The sequence below is a fragment of the Mastomys coucha genome, unplaced genomic scaffold (genome assembly GCF_008632895.1).
Source record: "Mastomys coucha isolate ucsf_1 unplaced genomic scaffold, UCSF_Mcou_1 pScaffold1, whole genome shotgun sequence".
Classification (NCBI taxonomy): domain Eukaryota; kingdom Metazoa; phylum Chordata; class Mammalia; order Rodentia; family Muridae; genus Mastomys; species Mastomys coucha.
The window spans coordinates 89287092-89305429 of NW_022196891.1; the positions used below are offsets into that span (position 1 = coordinate 89287092).

The following is an 18338-nucleotide window of genomic DNA, read 5'->3' on the forward strand; positions in this document are numbered from 1 at the left end:
CGCAGTTGAGAAAGAGGGACATGGAAGGCCTCTGTGATACCCCACCAACCTCCCTGTAACAACCTAAAAAGGAAGCCATCAAAGAGAACTCTTCTCTTTATAAGAAGATTGATTTATTTTTTATATATGTGAGTACACTGTAGCTGTCTTCAGTCACACCAGAAGAGGGCATCGGATCCAATTACAGATGGTTTGTGGGCCACCATGTGGTTGCTGGGATTTGAACTCAGGACCTCTGGAAGAGCAGTCAGTGCTCATAACCACTGAGCCATCTCTCCAGCCTAAGAGCACTCTTAAAAACTGTGATTAACTGAGGCGCAGCTCTCTACATTTGATGTCTTGGTGGGTGGACAGTGGAGAAGGACTCAGCTTTCCTTCGGGGGCTGCCCTCTGGAAGTTTGGTCATTCTCTATGTGGACAACACAAATGGATTTTTTAAATTGGGGGTATAGGTCACAAGGGCTGTGGGGCAGACAAGGAAATACTGGGAAGTGAGTGTGAACTGGATGGATGATATAAATATCCCAAAGAATCAATAGAAACATTATTTTGAAAAGGAAAACCAAACATACATACCTAATGGCAAATGTGGCCAGATAAGGAGAAAACATCTTTTCCTTGTGCTTCAAATTGCACATTTAACCTTCTGGGGCTTGAAGTTGCATGATTAGCTTCCGTTACGGGCTACAGTGGAAAGTCTGCTTATCAGGTGACACGTGTGAGGTCAGGTGACTCGTGCGAGGTCAGGTGACACGTGCGAGGAAGGTACAGCAGCAGTCCCCAACAGAAAGCAAGCCTCTGGTTGTGAAGTGCATACAAGACTTGCTGGCGTACCAAGTGTGTTGCACCAACACCTTGAGTTTTCTTCCTGACTAGCAATAGATGATCATGTCCATTCCATCAAGGAACCCTCCCCTCATCTCTGCCGGTCGGTGGGCTGAGTACAACACAAAGACAGGCAGAGGGCAGATCTCTCCAAACTGATAAAAAAAATTTTTTTTTTGAAGATACTCTTCTGGAGCTGGAGAGATGGCTCAGTGGTTGAGTGCACTGATTGCTTTTTCTCTCCCCGCCCCCCCCCCGACCCCGCAAAGATTTATTTTATTTACTTGAGTACACTGTAGCTGTCGTTCAGACACACCAGAAGAGGGCATCGGATCCCATCATAGATGGTTGTGAGCCACCATATAGTTGCTGGGAATTGAACTCAGGACCTTTGAAAGAGCAGTCCGTGCTCTTAACCTCTGAGCCATCTCTCTAGCCCCACTGGTTGCTTTTTTCAAAGGACCCAGGTTCAATTCCCAGCACCCACAAGACAGCTTTCAACTGTGTGTAGCTCCAGTTGCAGGGGAACGGATGCCGTTTTGGGGGGCTGCCGGCACTATATTCACTAGTGAGGCAGTCCCTAACATCAGGCAAATACCCATACACATAAAACGCATTCTCTAAACCTGTGTACACAGGAGCTGCAATTCTAGCTCAGAAGCCTAAGAAATGCCCTAAGAAATGCCTCTTTGGTTCTGACTTGCTACTTACAAGCTGTTCCAGGATCCCCCGTGGTCCCTCTGAGTTGGTTGCAGGGCACATTGAATCCGCGTGTCTGTTCTTTTCACACTTCTTGTGTCTGGTGTCTGTGTGAGGAAGCACTTTGATTAGGGGTCTTATTCTCTGGATATCCAGACCTGCTGTTATTATATAGCTGGGGCAATGTGGATACCCCTGAAGACAGCTCTTGAGTTTCCTCATATTGTGGGAAATGTATGCAAAATGGACTGTCTTTCAATCAGAGGGCTAAATAAGACAAAATTATATTAAAAAATTGCAAAGAAGCCTCTTGGTAGAAATTCAAGTTCCTTCAGGGTCAGCACCTCATGAAACCAAAAAACGTGTTTTCAGGTTGCCCCCTCTTCTCAACTCTGAGTCAGCCCCACACTTGGGGGCCAACTGACCACGGAGTCAGGCACAAGGTGGCGGAGTTTGTAGTAAGGGCCCAACAGGGCCCCTACTAGTTGCACTTGCCTGCTCAATTTGAAAAAAAAAAATATGCCTTGCTGACATGACATACTTTGGATTGTGTAGTCATTTTCCCGTGATCTTGGACCCATTTCTAACAGCACCCCACCATTGTCCTTAAAAACCTTGCTCACCCAAATTCCCTGCCAGAGTTTTAAGCTGTCACATCTGGAAAACCCACCCTCATCGGTAGTCTCTAATTTGTTCAGGACAGCTTGCAAATGCCCCAATGCAACTGCCATCTCCCTTCATGGCTTCCTCATTAAGTGTTCAGGGATAGAAGACGTGTTGAAGAAAGGGGAAAGGACAAAGGATGTGACATGGGAATAGTCACAGAAGAGGGGAGCACAGATCCAAGGGAAGGCTGTGTGTGTGGGGGGGTGGAGTTTGCTTGAAAATGCCAACACTTGGATAATTTGTCTGATAATTAAAAACACAAATGAAAGACTTCCAGGTACCATCATGGCCCTTTCGTAACAAACAGACAAAGATGAAAGTCTTGGTGGACTGTGTGTGTGATGGCTCATTGGAGGTGTCAACTTGACCACATCTAGAATCAGCTAAAACTCAAGTTGGGCACACCCATGACGGCTTTCTTGGTTGGGAAGAGGCATTTTAACATGGGCCACGCCTTCTGATGGCACTCCACATAAAACAGAATTTTACATTCTTTCACTTTGGGTGTTGTTTTACTCAATTGTAAGCTCACTCTTGATTGCAACTTACCTTTGTTTCCATTCATATTACACTGGAATTAAGTACTTTTTCGTTAATTTTAACAGTTGTAGCAACAATGTGATTTATTTTTAGTTATGTTATAAAAACACTTTGGTGTAGATCTCTCAAAAAAGATAACTTCAGAATTAACAAAAAAAGGGTCATTAAGAGATTTCTAGGCTTTGCTTTATATATATATATATATAAACCAGTACTTAGAATTTCACAGTGAAGAGGTCCCATACAATATGAGCTTATATAAAAATAGAAGACGTGGACACCTTTAAATCTTTAATCCTTTAAGCAGCAAGCATATTACTCTTCCAGGCCAAACACTGCTCAAACAAAAAAGGAAAATAATGACGTGCAAAATATTTACAAAATATGCAAAGCACACAATAAAGACATCTCACTATATACATGTGTCATATTACTAATGGAACTACTATTTTTCTACTGTGTGTTCTAGTGTTTGTAAATAAAATTGCAACACATCCCTCAGATACAGCACCTAAGCCCATGTCTGGGTTGGAACAGATTTTAAATGAACCACAGATACTGAACATCTGGACAGATGCTGGTGCTGAACAACTTGACTGACATCTTCCACAGACTGTACTGAAGGTCTACTGACGAGAGACAAGACAATGAAAGCTGTCACGGTCTAATATGCACATACACAAGACAAGTGCTTTCAAAAATGCTCTAGACAGTTTAAGATACATAACCGTCTTCCATGGCTTTTAAAGTAAAAATAAGTATAAATTCTTTAATATTATTTTTAGATCAGTTACATTTTATTCGGGGCATAAACTATTAAGGTGATCTGATGAGAAAAGAAAGGGGCTGTTCTGCAAGCCACCTTCAATTACATCAGAATAGAGGGTCCTTTTGAAGGAAAAGCTGAAAATGAAAATTGACCAATGGGCTGAAGAGCCCGTGAAGAGACTATTTCCCCAGTACGTAAGGAATACATGACCCCTCTGATGTGGCAACTGTCCCTTTACAGCAAGCCATGCTTCCCATATGAAGTCATTCTATCAAAGCTGTCAGTAACACGCTGTTGAAACTCCGTCATTGTAAAATAGTCTTTGTGGGTGCTAGTGATTTTGTGTTGGAATCAAAAGACCTTAAGTCTCTGTTTCTTCATTAAAACCGGTCTCAGTACTTTAGCTAACGTCACAATTATTGCAATAACACAATGAGTTCATCTTGTGATGATGATGATTTAGCCCTAAATCAAACCACAAGCCCAGGTTGGTTATAAGGATCATACAAATGTATTCAGATGTACAACAGAGATTTATCAAGAAAAAAAAAAAACACTCTTTGTATCAAACACAGATCCTCTTAGTGAGTATGAACTTTAAGTTCAGAAGATAAACTGTAAATAAATGTTTCCATAACCACCATCTCTACATAACTGACAAAAGATCATTCTAAATTCCCAACATAGGCAGATACTAGCTAAAAGCAAATAGCATTTAGAAACATTTTTTTCAAAATTAATATTTTCAAAGAACTTAAAAAACATTATATCTCACCAAATTTTAAGTCCTTTTTCTGCATGTGAATGATTCCAAACCTCTATTACTGATAGGTAACAGGGTCAATGACCTTTAAACAAGGACTTTGCACTAGGACCCCAAACTATGTTAAAGGATTAGCAGGTTCAATACATTCTTTGTGGTTTCATATAATTGCTTTGCAATTGATTTAATTGCTTTCTTTTAAAGGAATATACTAAAATTCCTTTAGAAAAAAAGCAACATATTTTGAAAAAAGGGATATGAAGCTATAATTTCTTAAATATGAACATATCAAAATCTGAAATGCAGGCTATTTATCTTGCACTCCTAACATAGGAAAGTTTTTTAAAAAATTTAAATTAAAGAAAAAAGCAAAAAGATAAACATCCTTAAGGAACTTAAGGAGTTTTTTTTTTCATTTTTGTTTTTTTTTTACAATTCCCAAGTCAATATTTTTGTACTAATAGTTTTGAGTATGAAGAGACAGGAAATAAGAAACCTCAATAAAATAAATACAGTAAAAATGAACGAAAACCCCTTGGTATACAGAATACTTTTCTTCCCATGAGATCACAGTGGACACTAGAAAGAAGGCCAGTCAGAGGCTTCCTGCTGTGTCACACCACTTACACTAGTCCACCGCCACATTTCCTGTGTGTGCACTCACTTAGGCTAGACCACGGCCACAGGAAGAACTAGTTTGCCTCGTTTGGATCAGTCAAATGAGCACTGGTACAATGATGGGTGAGCCTTTGTCCAGGGAGCCATTAGTGCAGTGAAGGCTGTGAATCTGTCTGAATCCCAATGAGTGAAGGTGGCTGCTGACCACCGACCGTGGTCAGCACTGGTCTTGGGTTTAGGCGGGGTGGCATGGAGTTAGCAGGGCGAATGAGAGGTGGTGGAGGCTGATTGAGCGTTGGCCGGGGCTGGATGAACCGAGCCTGCTGCTGGAGTGGAGGAGGTTGCCGGTGAAGAGCCGGGGCAGCAGGCAGTGTTGGACGAAGAAGTGGTGGAGGCTGGTTCAGAGTGGCAATGGGGACTGTTGGTGTTGGAGTGGATGATGGGGCAGGAGGTGATGGACCCAGAGTCCGAGGAGCCTGTGGGGTCTGTGCCTAGAGGTGAGGAAACAAAAATACCTGTGTGAGATTTAAGGCATAACAAACTTGATACAATATAGTTTGGGCTGTCACAGGAAAAACAAAACAAAACAAATAAAACCAAAACCAATAATGTAACACCAGTGTGTATTGGAAGCACAGGCTTCTTTTATTTTTAACAAAATAAAAAAATAAACGACCCCCCCTCCCCACCCAAAAACAAGAAACAAAAAACCCAACAAGGCTACCAAACAGACATCTTTATTAGTAAACAACTTAACAGTAGAAATAATACACTTTCGCTCTGCTAGGACCAGAAGCTGGCATGTCCTTATGACTAAGCAGTCAGAGACGCCTCCCGAGGAAGTGTATTGTCAGCCTTCTGCTCTTTAGCTAGTCCTTACACACCCTCACAGCACACCACCAGAAGGGTGGCTCCTCAGCTCAGAGTAGCTCAAATCCCAGACACACACACACCTCCTCTTCTTCGTCAGTGCTCTTCCCTGACGGCTCATTAGAAGCACCTTTTGGCTCCTCCCCTAAAGCAGAAGTGTCAGCATTAGAAGCCTGGGTTCCTTGTTCTGCTTCCCACTCCTGCAATACCTCCTCTAAGTTAAACCGACGCCTGTAGTTTACAAAGAAGTTCTTCACTTGGCCAACAGTCTTGTTGCCAATTACATCTGCAATAGCTTGAAAATCTTTACCATATTTGCGGACACCTGGAAGGCAAAGTAAATAATACACCTGTGAAGGATCAGTAAGGAGAGCTGTGTGTACTATACATCATGCACACACAAATACCAGCAATGAACAACCTTTCTGATAAACTCTGCTGAGGTCTCAGTTCTGAGACAGAGGCTAAGCTGTCAATCAAGGTCACAGATGAAAACCGTCAATTCTGTCATTTCATCGAGCCAGCCACTTGCCTTCCACTGAACAGTCAGAAACTTACCATTTTTTTTTTTACATACTCAGTTACTTTCTCCAATCCTCTCTTGAACTCTCAATATAGTCCATTTATTGTAAAGCATTGAATTCTTTGTTCCATCCTCAATTCCACATTCATTTATTTCCCTAGTAGCCAGTCACCTAAATTTGAGCAACACCGTTTGTAAACAAAACTGGACGGGAAGGAGCCATCTCTTCATCCCCTCAAAGAACTGAGTGTGCCGTACCATTCCCCCATGATAAAAAGCAACATAATTTGGGGCTTAGTAGTAACTTCACCATGATTACTTGCCTACCCCACTAGAGTACCAACAAATAGAAATAATTAAATTATGAAATCAGAATGATCACAACCTGATGGGTTATGGGAAGGGAAGATACCTTTAGCCCATCTACTCTTAACTGTCTTTTCTGGGAGAATCAGGTCTGTGCCCATCACCCTGCCTTACTTTAAGACGGGCACATACTGCCCCTGGAGGAAAGGCAGCAGCTGATTTATAAAGTTGAGATCAACAATTGTGCTTCAGAACTTAAAATGGTGATATCTGCTGAGTTGAATTCCAAAAGAAATACAAGGATTCATATTTAGAAATAGATGTACCTTGCTCAAAATACAGGTCAAAGCTTTTGATTTATTCTTTGATAACTGTAATTATATCAGAAAACATGAAGGAGATGAGAAAGACACCCAGACAAGGGGGCTTAAGGACTTGCCACTTAGTGTAATCAAAGCCAAGCATGAAGTAAAAGCATACTAGCCCTGCAGTGGCGGTGTTCTCTCGAAACACCGGAAATGACTCTGCTTTTAAATCCTACTCTTATGTTGAACTGAGAATTTGGGAATATCTCCAAATAAATTCACCTGGCTGCCTTGACTGACACTAACATTTAACTGCATCTCACTTTAAACAGAAACTGGGATTCATAAGCCATGTTCATGAGCGCTCTGTTCTAAAGGAAAGACATGCATGACAACACAGACATCAGTTATAATGTTTAATCAACATAAACACACACACTCTCTTTAAATCCAAACCCAATTTTACGGTTCAAGATGAATTCTAACAGAGACCTAGTGATACTGAGGATTTAAATGGCAACAGAAATCCCAGGTACTCATAACAGTGACTGTCAACATACACTATGTGTTCTTTGGGAGTAGCAGCTTTTAGAAGGGTCCTGTGCCAATTCTAAATACAAGTCGAGGTAGCTGCATAGAAAGGAACCTGACTAGAAGCCAGGCCGGATGTTTGCTCCCTAACTTTCACAAGGGCTACTTAGTTACTGTTTAAGCTACTTAGTTCTCTCTCTTCCTCTCCCAGACTGGGGTTTCTTTTGACTGTTCCACTCCTGCCTCTTCTCTGGTTTAACAAGCCTTATTTTGGCATCAGTTCTGTTACATTTGCAACATTATAGACCTTGAACTGAAAACTACTTCCCACGAAATTGTAGCTTCTGAAGACTCTGGTGAGTTTTTTCAGTTCACCTAGCATGTTTTTGATGAACTCAAGTGAAGCCTCACTATATTGTGCAGGTCCCTCTGGTTTGGTAGATGATTCCAGTTGGTGTTCTGAGAACAAATGTGCCCAGAAACAGTCAGACTTTGTACTAGGTGAAACTCCTGAGTAGTGACCTCTAGATCGGGGAAGTCCCATCCATCTGCTTGTTCCTGTGTTCTGAAAAAAACACCAGGGTTTCTCACCATGCAGTGGAAAAATCTGGAGCAGATGCAGAGCAGCACCAGTGTTACTGTAATGCTGTATAATGTGCTCAGGAAATGGAGTTTTCTTTACAACAAGGCTTATTTCTCTTGTTCTTCCTCAAACTATGAGGGCCAAACACAGTGTCTTGAAGTGTGTGTGTGCATGTGCATGCCTATGTGCAAGTATGTGTGTGCATATGTGCACGTGTATGGGGGCATGTGCATGTATGTGCATGTACGCATGTACATGTGTGTGTACGTGAGCATATGGCATCCAGAGGACAAGCTCAGATGTTGTTGTTCCTCATGTACCATCCATCTTGAATTGTTGAGATAGGGTCGCTCTGTGTCCATCTTGTTTTTTTTTGAGATAAGGTCTCTCTGTGTCGTGGAACTCACTAAGCTGCTGAAGCTGGCAGGTCAGAGTCCAGAGTCCCTGGGTTCTGCCAGTCACTGCCTCCCAGCACTGGGACTACAAGTGCACTTTACCATACCCGTTTTGGGGTTTGTTTGTTTGTTTTTTAACCTTGGTCCTAGGGATTGAACCAAGACCCTAGTGCGTTGCACTTTACTGACTGAATTTCCCTTGCCAATGGTGGGATGCTTGATCGTGTTTATATTCCTACAGCTACTCAACGGTTTGTTTTGCTCAGGAGATGGAACCTTTAAGAATCTATACAAAGTAGTAGGCATCAGCATACTGTTGACAAGATGAAACTCTTAAGGTCTACACAATGGCGAGCAGCCAGCTGCTGTGCTGGGCCAGCTCCATCAGAAGAATCTCAGGCAGGGAGTCAGGGGACAGCCTAAAGCAGAGCACTGACAAGCAGTCAGTGAAGCTGAGGACACGGTGTCAGAGCCACCAAGCCTTACTCTGTACCCTGGAGAGAGAGAGGTGGCCCATCCTCTTCACATGGTCCATCAACAAGCAAGGCCGTCTATGCTTCCTCACCAAGGGAGTCTAAATACAACGGTTAAATCCGTCAAATGGTTTACGGTATCTCTAAGTGGACAGTCTGCCTCTGAGGGAAAAAGGTTCAAAGGTCAGCAGATGACTATCTGGAGACCCCTCCAGAACTAAACAGAGAGGAAAACATTGCTTACAGTCAGTTTCTAAACTTCTTATTCCTGCAAGTAATTACTTTCAATATTTGATGGAATTTAAAAAAAAAATTTGTCTGGGAATTAAGAACGATGGGCCTAGGGGATGTCACTATCACACTTCATGATGGTTCACATCTTCCTGTCACTATTCTGCATCATCTGATATAAATATACCACGACATGTTCTTAAACGTTGCTTAGTTATCTTAAAGGTAATTTTCTGACTAGCAAAGACAGACACAGGCACTGCCTGAAATAACGCAGACTCAGCTGGAGGGCGGTGTCCACTCGTGCTTTAGGAGCACACAGACAGTGTTTCCCAATTATGGTCATGGTTCAGAAGCCAGAAGGACAGACGGCATGGATACTGCTTTTGGTATTTAGAGACAAGAGAAATCAAAGTGCTCACAGTGGCGAGGTGCCCAAAGGCAGAAGAACTTGAGGGATTCTCCCCCTGCTTCTCACAACAAAGTTTCTTGTTGTGAAAAGAGAGATTTAATGGATTTAATATAATTGTGGAATACAAGTTTATCAAAAAAATCTATTTTGAAATAACAGTATTGGTATCTAAAAATTATAAGGATATGGCCTTTACAATAACCAAGATGTACATTTTAAACTCACATGTTTGGGGATGTGCCTTTTTCTACCTTCTATAGACTTATTAAATCAGACAATAAGGATTGTGCAGACAGTGAAGTCCAAACCATGGCTTTTCCTCCCACTGCCACTGCTGCTCTCTGGGTCCTGCTTTCATATCATCCATGTGGTAAGTTCAATTCCAGTCCAAAAGCCATGGGAGATTTGAATGAGTGATGAACTGAAGTGGTGTACCAGAGGCTGACAGAGTCTAAGGTGTCTGTGCTCACGGCCTCTGTTACAACAGACAGGACACTTCAAACCTAAAGGGCTTAAGACACCAAAGTACTAGTTTGTTTCCTATTCTACTTCCTTTTGATTACTCATGGTCTAGATTTACTATCTTTACATTTTTATCAGTGGTCAAACCAACTGCCTTCTGCTTCATGAACCATTCTTGTTTTGGGCTCTTAACTATGAGGTAAATCTATAAAGGCAATTTTTAGATTTGTAGCTTCATTTCTCTTAAAAAGATCAATAGTACGAAGTGCATAAGAGACAGCAGCTTTCAACACAGGCCCAGCCCTCAGACACAGGGTTTCTGTTCTAAAGGTCATGGCAGGGAAAGTGAAAGCATACATCTAAAGCTGACACCTTAATAACATTTTGCCTTTTTTTTTTACTGAAATAGAATTAAGATCAGAGAGCTGAATTTTCTAAGCACTAGGATACGAATATACTTCTGAGGTAGACTAAAGCAACAACAGTAAGTACTGCACACCACATTCCTCCTGTGCTACCATGTAAGTATATGGTTTTCGGAGGATAGCATCACATGAAAAAGGTCACTCACATGGAGAAACAGGAGAAGAGTCATTCTGACAGGCACTAATGATGTCCCACTGAGGTCACAGCAGATCCAGAGTGGGCACAAGGAAGCTAAGGGAAGCACACAGATTCCTGCCATACCTGACTGATCCTTGCCTCCACTGTCCACTGAGGAGAAAGGAAGTGTTAAAGTGCCAGCAACCCGTCAGTAACAACAGGGAAGGGGTGATATTCTATTCGAACCCTAGGGACGGAGATGATCTTGCTGTACGTGTGGTTTTCAAAGAGTCACCACAGAAGTATATTCAAATTGAGTTACTGATCTCAACAACAGCGCCTCTCACTTCTCTGAGTCACTAACAGTCCATTCTGAGTAAGGCAGAAGGACACTTTACAAAGGGTGTCACAGCGGTGTGCATGTGTCACATATCCTGAATGTAGTGTAATACCAATGAAAACATGTTAGTATCAAAACAAAATTTATTATAACTTTCAAGTACTGAAGTGTCTGTTAAAGGATTTACCATGTAAAGATTTCTTACAAATATAAAGGGAAGAATTGCTTGCTAAGTAGCATCTTGCTAGCGAAGGTTTGCATTAGACAGATACTGCAGTTATGCACACACTTCAGCCAGAGAGACTTGGGCACTGGGCACCGCTGCGGTACACTGTTTTCAAGGTAGGTATCAAGGTCTTAATGGTAATGTGTGGGCATATTGGACAAAACAGCACACTTAAGTCTTTCTTCAACAACTACTTTAGATACAAATAGATACATATCATTTCAATTTATGTACTAAGAATAGAAACAAAATGACCAAACAAAAATTCCAAATAATTTTTAGCCTAAAATTAACATATTATTTTCGAAAGACCTTAAATAATAATAATAATAATAAAAGCCCAAAACTCTAGAACAAGCGTACTTCCACTCAAAGTGCTGTTAGAGTGATTTATTTGAAGGCAACTGCACACACAGCTCAGGCTGTGTACAGAAATCTCACTGCAGCCTTTTCTTTCAGTGCAGCTCTGTATGGTGCAACCAAGCTATTCCATTTTGTGGGGCCCCTAACAACAGCACACTATCAAATCTCAAGTGCTGTGTGGAGAAAGATCACCCCAAGTTTCCCTTGGATATTCTTTTCAGAAAACCCTTTGCTGGAATAATATCTACCATGATCCAGAATTAACACACTAATCAAACACTGCAGACCAGGGGTCCGTTCTTATCAGGCAACACCATAGTGAAGTTAAATGGGCTTTGCACGAATAAAAGGCAGGCTTGCTCAAACTCTTGGCAGAGTTCTAAGCTACAGCTCTAAATACACATGGTGCAACCTCTAAGCAAAGGGAAGGATGAGTGTTTGGGAATATTATGAACTCTGTGCTCATGCTTCCGGGGAGCCCCACTCTCAGAGCGGTCAACCCCAATAAGAAGCTCTTCCCACTCAACACAACGAGGGCTCAAGAACAATAAGCAGACCACGTTTAATTCACACAACGAATTCTGCAGAGAGTTCATCTTAAAAGAAAAGCAGAATCCTTAAAAAAAAAAAAAATACAATCTGCCCTTGAGCAGATCAGAACAGAAGAAAACCCAAGTTTACAATGCTCCCCATTTGTCCATGGGTGCAAGCTACAGAGTGTTCTCACAAACTGCACCAGACATGGTAGCTCATGATCACAGTGCCTGTGGTCTCTTAAAAGAACCCAGTGATCTATGCCTTTGTAGAAAAATGACACACTGAAAGCACACAGTTAAGAGTTTCATTCACCTCATACTTATCAAATAGAGGAATTAGACAAATAAAAACCTTAGAGCTCATGTTCATAAGCACTCTTCAGTGTGACAGAGACACCCTGAAGCTGACAGAGTACCGGGTGACTGGCTATGCTCCTCAGGACACTAAATGCACAGATTCAGTATGCCATACCCAGAAACACAACACACGATCCCTGGTCACCAGGTTGGCATGGTGACCCACTGCTAGAGGAAGAAGGACTGTGGTGGGCACCTTGCATGACAGTCAATCGTGATGAACAACAATTACTGCTTATCTTTAGTATACCTTGCACTGCTAGAAGCTGCTCCTCTGTGGTCCAACGGGCATTAATTTTCTGATTTGACTACAAAATTAAAAAGAAGTTTCCTAATGAGGATATGAAGACAGACATTTTTCCAACTTGCTTTTTAAAAACTTTTCACCAAATCATAGACATGAGACTAATATGCTGAGTCAAGGGGTTTCATTTTCAGGAGGATTAAACACATCTTGAGTTACCTTTTATCCACACAGAAAGGTGATGAAAGAAAACTGAACCCATGTGACAGGCTGCACAACACTGGCATTTTCCAGTTACAGTGTTCCTACTTCATACCACAGATACTGGTTTTAGCCCAGTCTTAACATCTAAGAGATCGTTTTCTTTAGAGTGGGCCTGTGCCTCTAATATTTCTTCACTCACATTAAGTAAAACCATGATTTCTCCTAAAATAGTTGTACAAATTAGACTAAAATGGAGGATAAACCCAAATCCTAAAGCATGTCTTTAATTTCTGAAGCAGAAATGAACCATTGATAAGACTTTCTTTTTTTTTTTTTAATCCCAGGACTTTCTAATGTTTCTTCCAAAATCACTGTTAAAAAATTCTGCAGTATCAACAATGTAACGAGATTTCAGTAGTTCAAACTAACTACAAACAAATCAAGGGCCATTAGGAGCGGATGGAGAGGAGTGTAGAGCTGGGGAACCAGTCCACAGATGATCACAGGAAATACTGCCCGGGGAAAGTAAGCTGGCATGGTGCCTGACATAGCGGGGAGGAGCAGGTAGTGTCATTGGAGAAGGAACGTCACCTCTCACCTCTGGGTAACACCAATGAAAAGAGGCTCATGCCTCCTTATAAATGAGCGTTCAGAAGGAAGAAGCAACCTCAAAGTCAGAAACAAAATGTTGAAAGGACAGAAGGAAAAAGCTTTAAAGATCTAGAGCAAGGAAAAACAAATTCGTAAATACAAACTAGTGGATTCCAGGAGACAAGTGGGAAGGCTGGCAGTAGGGAGCAGGCAGAGAACAAGCTGCAGAGACACAGGCCACAGGGAGACAGGGAGGCAGAGGATAGGCTCGCACAGATGCAGTAAGAGTTCGCCAGCTCAGCCTGGGGTTGCAGGGCTGTACTTCGAGCTACTTGGAAGGCTGAGGCAGGAGGATCTCAAGTTTCAGACCAATGCTCCAGAACAGCTTAAACAACTTAGTCGGGGGGGGCGGGGGGTGTCCTATCTCAAAATGAAATATACAAAGAGGGCTGGGGACACAGGTCAGAGCACGTGGGAATTTAAATTCCCAGCACCCTTCTCTTCAGTGTAGAGGAATCGATACAACGAAGAACCAGGCACTCAAGCACGTTCATAGAAAGACAGCAGCTTGAAGGAAGGCAGACGCTGAGCTGGTGACCAAAGGAGCTCACTGGATTCCTGGAGATCCGTACTGGAGCCATTTAAAATGGGTTCAAATATTTCAGAGTAAATAGTAAAAAGATAAAGGGCCTATTGTAACTTATCTGACCTAGAAAACAGAAACGTTATAGACTAGTTCAATCTTTTTATGAAATAAAGTATTTATTACATTGTGTATATGATGCATGTCTATGCCATGCACATTGGTGGATATGGGGAGGTCTGAGAACAACTCTGTAGAGTTGGTTGTCTCCTCCCACCTTGATGTGAGCTCCAGAGCTCACACTCAGGTCCCCAGGCCTGTGTGATGAGCTCCTTCCTTTACTAGATGAGCCCTCCTGAGGGCCTGCCTCATGCCAAGCTCTCTGTGCTCTCAGGCATTGCTCTTCTGACCACAGAACTGAGTGGTAGCATTTGGTCTTGAGACTCACATGGTCATAACACGGTCTTTGCTCTATGGAGGCATCACGTGGTCATCACAAGGGGCGTGTTCTCAAGCCCTTTAACCGTGTACTGCTCGGATCGTTCTTCTCCAAGTGCTTGGCTGTCAACAACTCGGCAGATGACAGAAGCCATTCTCTTGCACAGACATCATCGAGCTTTCCATCTGTCTAGAGTGTCATTTGGTGTGTGCTGTATTTGCATTTTATTAACTACAGTAATGGACATGCGCGGACAGTGCTCTGATGGTCTGGACAGACAGCAACTGAAGTTAGTGGAGAGAGCGAGCACATCCTTGTTGGCGAGGTTCTCCTTGTGTGTTTCCATCCTGGGACTCTCCTACACAAACAGCAACACTCACTTCACAAATCGCTCTGACTAGGAACTATAACTAAATATAGAGATAGCACCTAAGTCAACAACTGCTGATTGGTGACTGTTAAATCTGCAAAGCTAAAGCTCGAGGGAAAAGTCTCATGAAAAGAGAACACAAATTAAACAGGAATATGTACACTATAAAAATGCATTCATCTAAACCTTAGAAGTGTCTGAAAGGCACAGTCCCTGTGCAGAGAACCCTGAGCTCTGTGTGGGGAGAAGGGCCAAGATCTCCCAGCAACTGCAGGATTTGAAGTAAAGCCAGACCAGCCAATGAGAACACGGTGGTAAGCTTGCATCAACCTAACAAGCAAGAGCTGGGGGGTGGGAGGGAGTGAGAGCATGCGCAGTGGGGCACTTTAACCTGGACAAGACTCTCAGGCCTGGACAGCTGGCAGAAGGCAGTGTGTGGCTGAGAAGCCACGAGTCGACAAATGCTCCTGTGGGAGACGGTGAGAGGTCAAGCGAGGATGAGTTTCATTTGTGAGACACTAAGAAGAAGGCATGAGAGCCAGGCTGGCACACACCTTTAATCCCAGCACTTGGGAGGCAGAGGCAGGCGGATTTCTGAGTGCGAGGCCAGCCTAGTCTACAGAGTGAGTTCCAGGACAGCCAGGGCTATACAGAGAAACCCTGTCTCACCAAAAAAAAAAAAAAAAAAAAAAAAAAAAAAAAGAAGGCAGTAGGATGTTCAGGTAGAGCCCAGGTTCTGTGTGGACCAAAACACAATATTTATGTATCCAAACCAGTTTTGAAGGTTTGATTTTTTTTTTTTATAAAACAATGGAGTCATTCATATATTTCTTAAACATGAAGTACTTATACTAGGTTTTATGCTTTTTAAAACATATGTTTAATTTGTGTTCTCTTTTTATGTGTTCCCTCCTGAATGACTCCTGTGTCCCCACACACCCAGAAGCAATGGCTTTTTAGCTGAACTCAACTATGGCTGTTGAATGGACTTTGACCAATGTTGCACTAAGAATAGACGATACACCAAAGGGATACACGGGAGTTGTGTGAAAACTAAAAAGTGTCTGAAGGAATAGGACTCAGTTTCCAGGGTGTGAAGGTTTGCCCTGGGTGTATACCCAGTAATGCAGTCAGGAGGAGATGCAGCACTACCGTGTGTGCGTGTGCGTGTGCGTGTGCGTGTGTGTGTGTGTGTGTGTGTGTGTGCCTGCTGCCTTCCACTTCCTTAACTGGTTGAACAACGTTCATTTTAATGTATCTATGATGTAACTGTAACACAGCGAAGGGGTGAGATTAATGTATCTCTGGGAGAAAAAAAGACACATGGATTCTGAATGCAAGGACTTAGACCATGTCTGTGTACGTGTGTGTGAAAACTACTGCTGAGCAAGCAAAGGACTGAGAGGAGGTACTGCATGCCTCAGCAGCCATGGAGAAGGGGCAGGAGGTAACCATCTAAGACAGCTTAGGGAGAGGGCCAGGGAACCTGGAGTTTCAACTTGTAGGGTCTGGTCTTCAGGCAACAAGCCTTTAAACTATAGCTCTGGTGGGGGGCTCAGAAAGGAAGATGTTGAAACTGGTTAGGATTAAATATGCCTGACAAAATGGAGACAGGGAAGGAGGGGGAGACTGAAAAGAAATAGAGCAAGAGAGTGTGTATATATAGGAGTCCTTTAACTTACGGACTGTAAGTTCTCACAAACCCTAGAAACTTTAACATATAGAAAGGACAAGTAGAATATGACTGCTAAACTTTGTAGTTGTTAAAATGGAGTGGCCTCGTTTTAAAAGTAACTGTACAAAATAAGACAGTAACAAAATAGCAGGTCTCGGGGAGCAGACGAAACACTGGAGGCTTGCTGGGCATCCTCCCTCCTAAGTCACTTTGTCTTCACTTGCTTCTCCATTTTGTCAGTGGTAAGTTCATATACTTTCACAAGAGCTGGAAAAAGTTACCACAGTAAACTTTCTGCTCAAGGCTGGAAACTTGAGTATCCATGTTAAAGGCTGCCAGCAACTGCCCAGGATATGGTCCCAGCGACCCCTCTCCAGACACTCCCTTCTCTCTTCCCAGCTCCATGGGTTTCGCTGCTTCCACCTACCTCTTAGTCATAAACCAAACACCTCCTCCACTAGTACACATTTTCAAGGAGATACATGCATTTCTAACTCTTCAAACAGATTATCTCGTTTCGTTTCTATGGCTAACCTGTTCTATTCACTTCTTACTGTACACGCCTCACGTGCCCAGCATTTTGGCAGCAAGGATGTGTGCCTGTCCTGACACTGCCACTTTTCCTATTGCTCTCTATACTGAGGAAGCTGCAGGGCTTTCCTGTCCCTGAGGTAAAGCATACTTCTTCCCAGCTTCACAGAAATCCTTATGTCCGGGCCCCTGCCTAACAGTCTCTGTAGTATCCTTGGTTGTATTTCTCACACCCTGTGTTCGCTCTTCTCTGCATCTAACACAGTGGCCTTTCTAGGTAGACAAGATCCTTGAGAACAGATGTCTTTTATATTTCCGCTGAATCTCGGTGTCAGCTCACCTGCTGGTTGGCTGTACCTTTCCACACTGGTTTATTGAATGCACTGTCCCTCTCTCTATGGCTGTTTACCCACTTCTCCGCTCTGTGAACTTTGTGTCTGCACCAATCCCATTTATCCTCGCCCTCAAGAGACTCTTTCCCGACCACCCAGTCAAAATGAGTAGAGCCCCGTTGCCATTCTAGAACATTTGTTTCTAAGTCTACACTTCCATGAGTTTATCATATAACATCTAGACTACAAGTGTTTTTAAGCAGGCAGGGAAAAAAAAATCACCTTCTCTTTATGTGCTCTCCCTCCCACCCCACTCCCACAATTACCTGACTACTGATTACATAGAACAGGTGATTAATAAATAGTTATGGAAGTGAATGCACCTTCTTCATCAAATGTAACTTAAAACCAAATGAATAGTAAAGCTCCTTGAGTATGATGAACACTGCATTTAGAGACGATATTACTCCAGAGGTTATTAATATCTTGGACTAGGTGAAGTCTAACACACGAGTGAAGGATCACCCTTCCTTCACTGTCTTTCCTATGACATAATCAGTATTTCAGAATATATTGCCCTGTCCTGAAAGCAATAGAGTATGATAAGCAGACACACACTGTGGGGACTTTCTGGTGCTTTATGTACTTCAAGTCGCGTGAGATCATTAAATCACCCAAGTGACACTCAGACCCCGGTGAACCTATATTCAAGGCTAAGATACTGGTGGTTTCATTCTGCTCATTGTTCTTATATCAAAAGATATAATCAGTGTTTGATAATGCCTATCCCAGTAGCTGGCTTAAAATGTGAGAATCTACCAAGCAGTGCTATTCTGTGACACTTTCTGAAGTCTGTGGCAGCACTGCATACTGACCAATCAGGTATGCAATCCTGAGCTGCATACTGACCAATCAGGTATGCAATCCTGAGCTGCGGGGAATGCTACTATTTACTCCTTGGTGATCTTCCTAAGTCAGCGACCCCCTGAGCCCCGGTCTCCTCCTGCGACCCCCCTGAGCCCCGGTCTCCTCC

General features: G+C 42.7%; 1 protein-coding gene across 7 annotated transcripts in view; it reads right to left on the reverse strand.

Annotated features, from left to right (window-relative positions):
* Positions 1 to 1612: 1612 nt before the first annotated feature.
* Positions 1613 to 18338, reverse strand: part of Rcor3 (REST corepressor 3) — a 42164-nt gene continuing 25438 nt past the window's right edge. For 2 of the 7 annotated variants that reach the window (XM_031339275.1, XM_031339315.1), the window contains exons 10-12: positions 12587 to 12644; positions 5834 to 6075; positions 3005 to 5371 (exon numbers count right to left, since the gene is read on the reverse strand). In XM_031339275.1, coding sequence (XP_031195135.1) covers positions 5027 to 5371; positions 5834 to 6075; positions 12587 to 12644 — 645 coding nt within the window. In that variant the 3' untranslated portion in view covers positions 3005 to 5026. Of the gene's footprint in view, positions 1632 to 3004; positions 5372 to 5833; positions 6076 to 12586; positions 12645 to 18338 lie in introns of those variants that run through there. The other 5 variants (XR_004109801.1, XM_031339290.1, XM_031339306.1 and 2 more) reach the window with 5 other exon arrangements.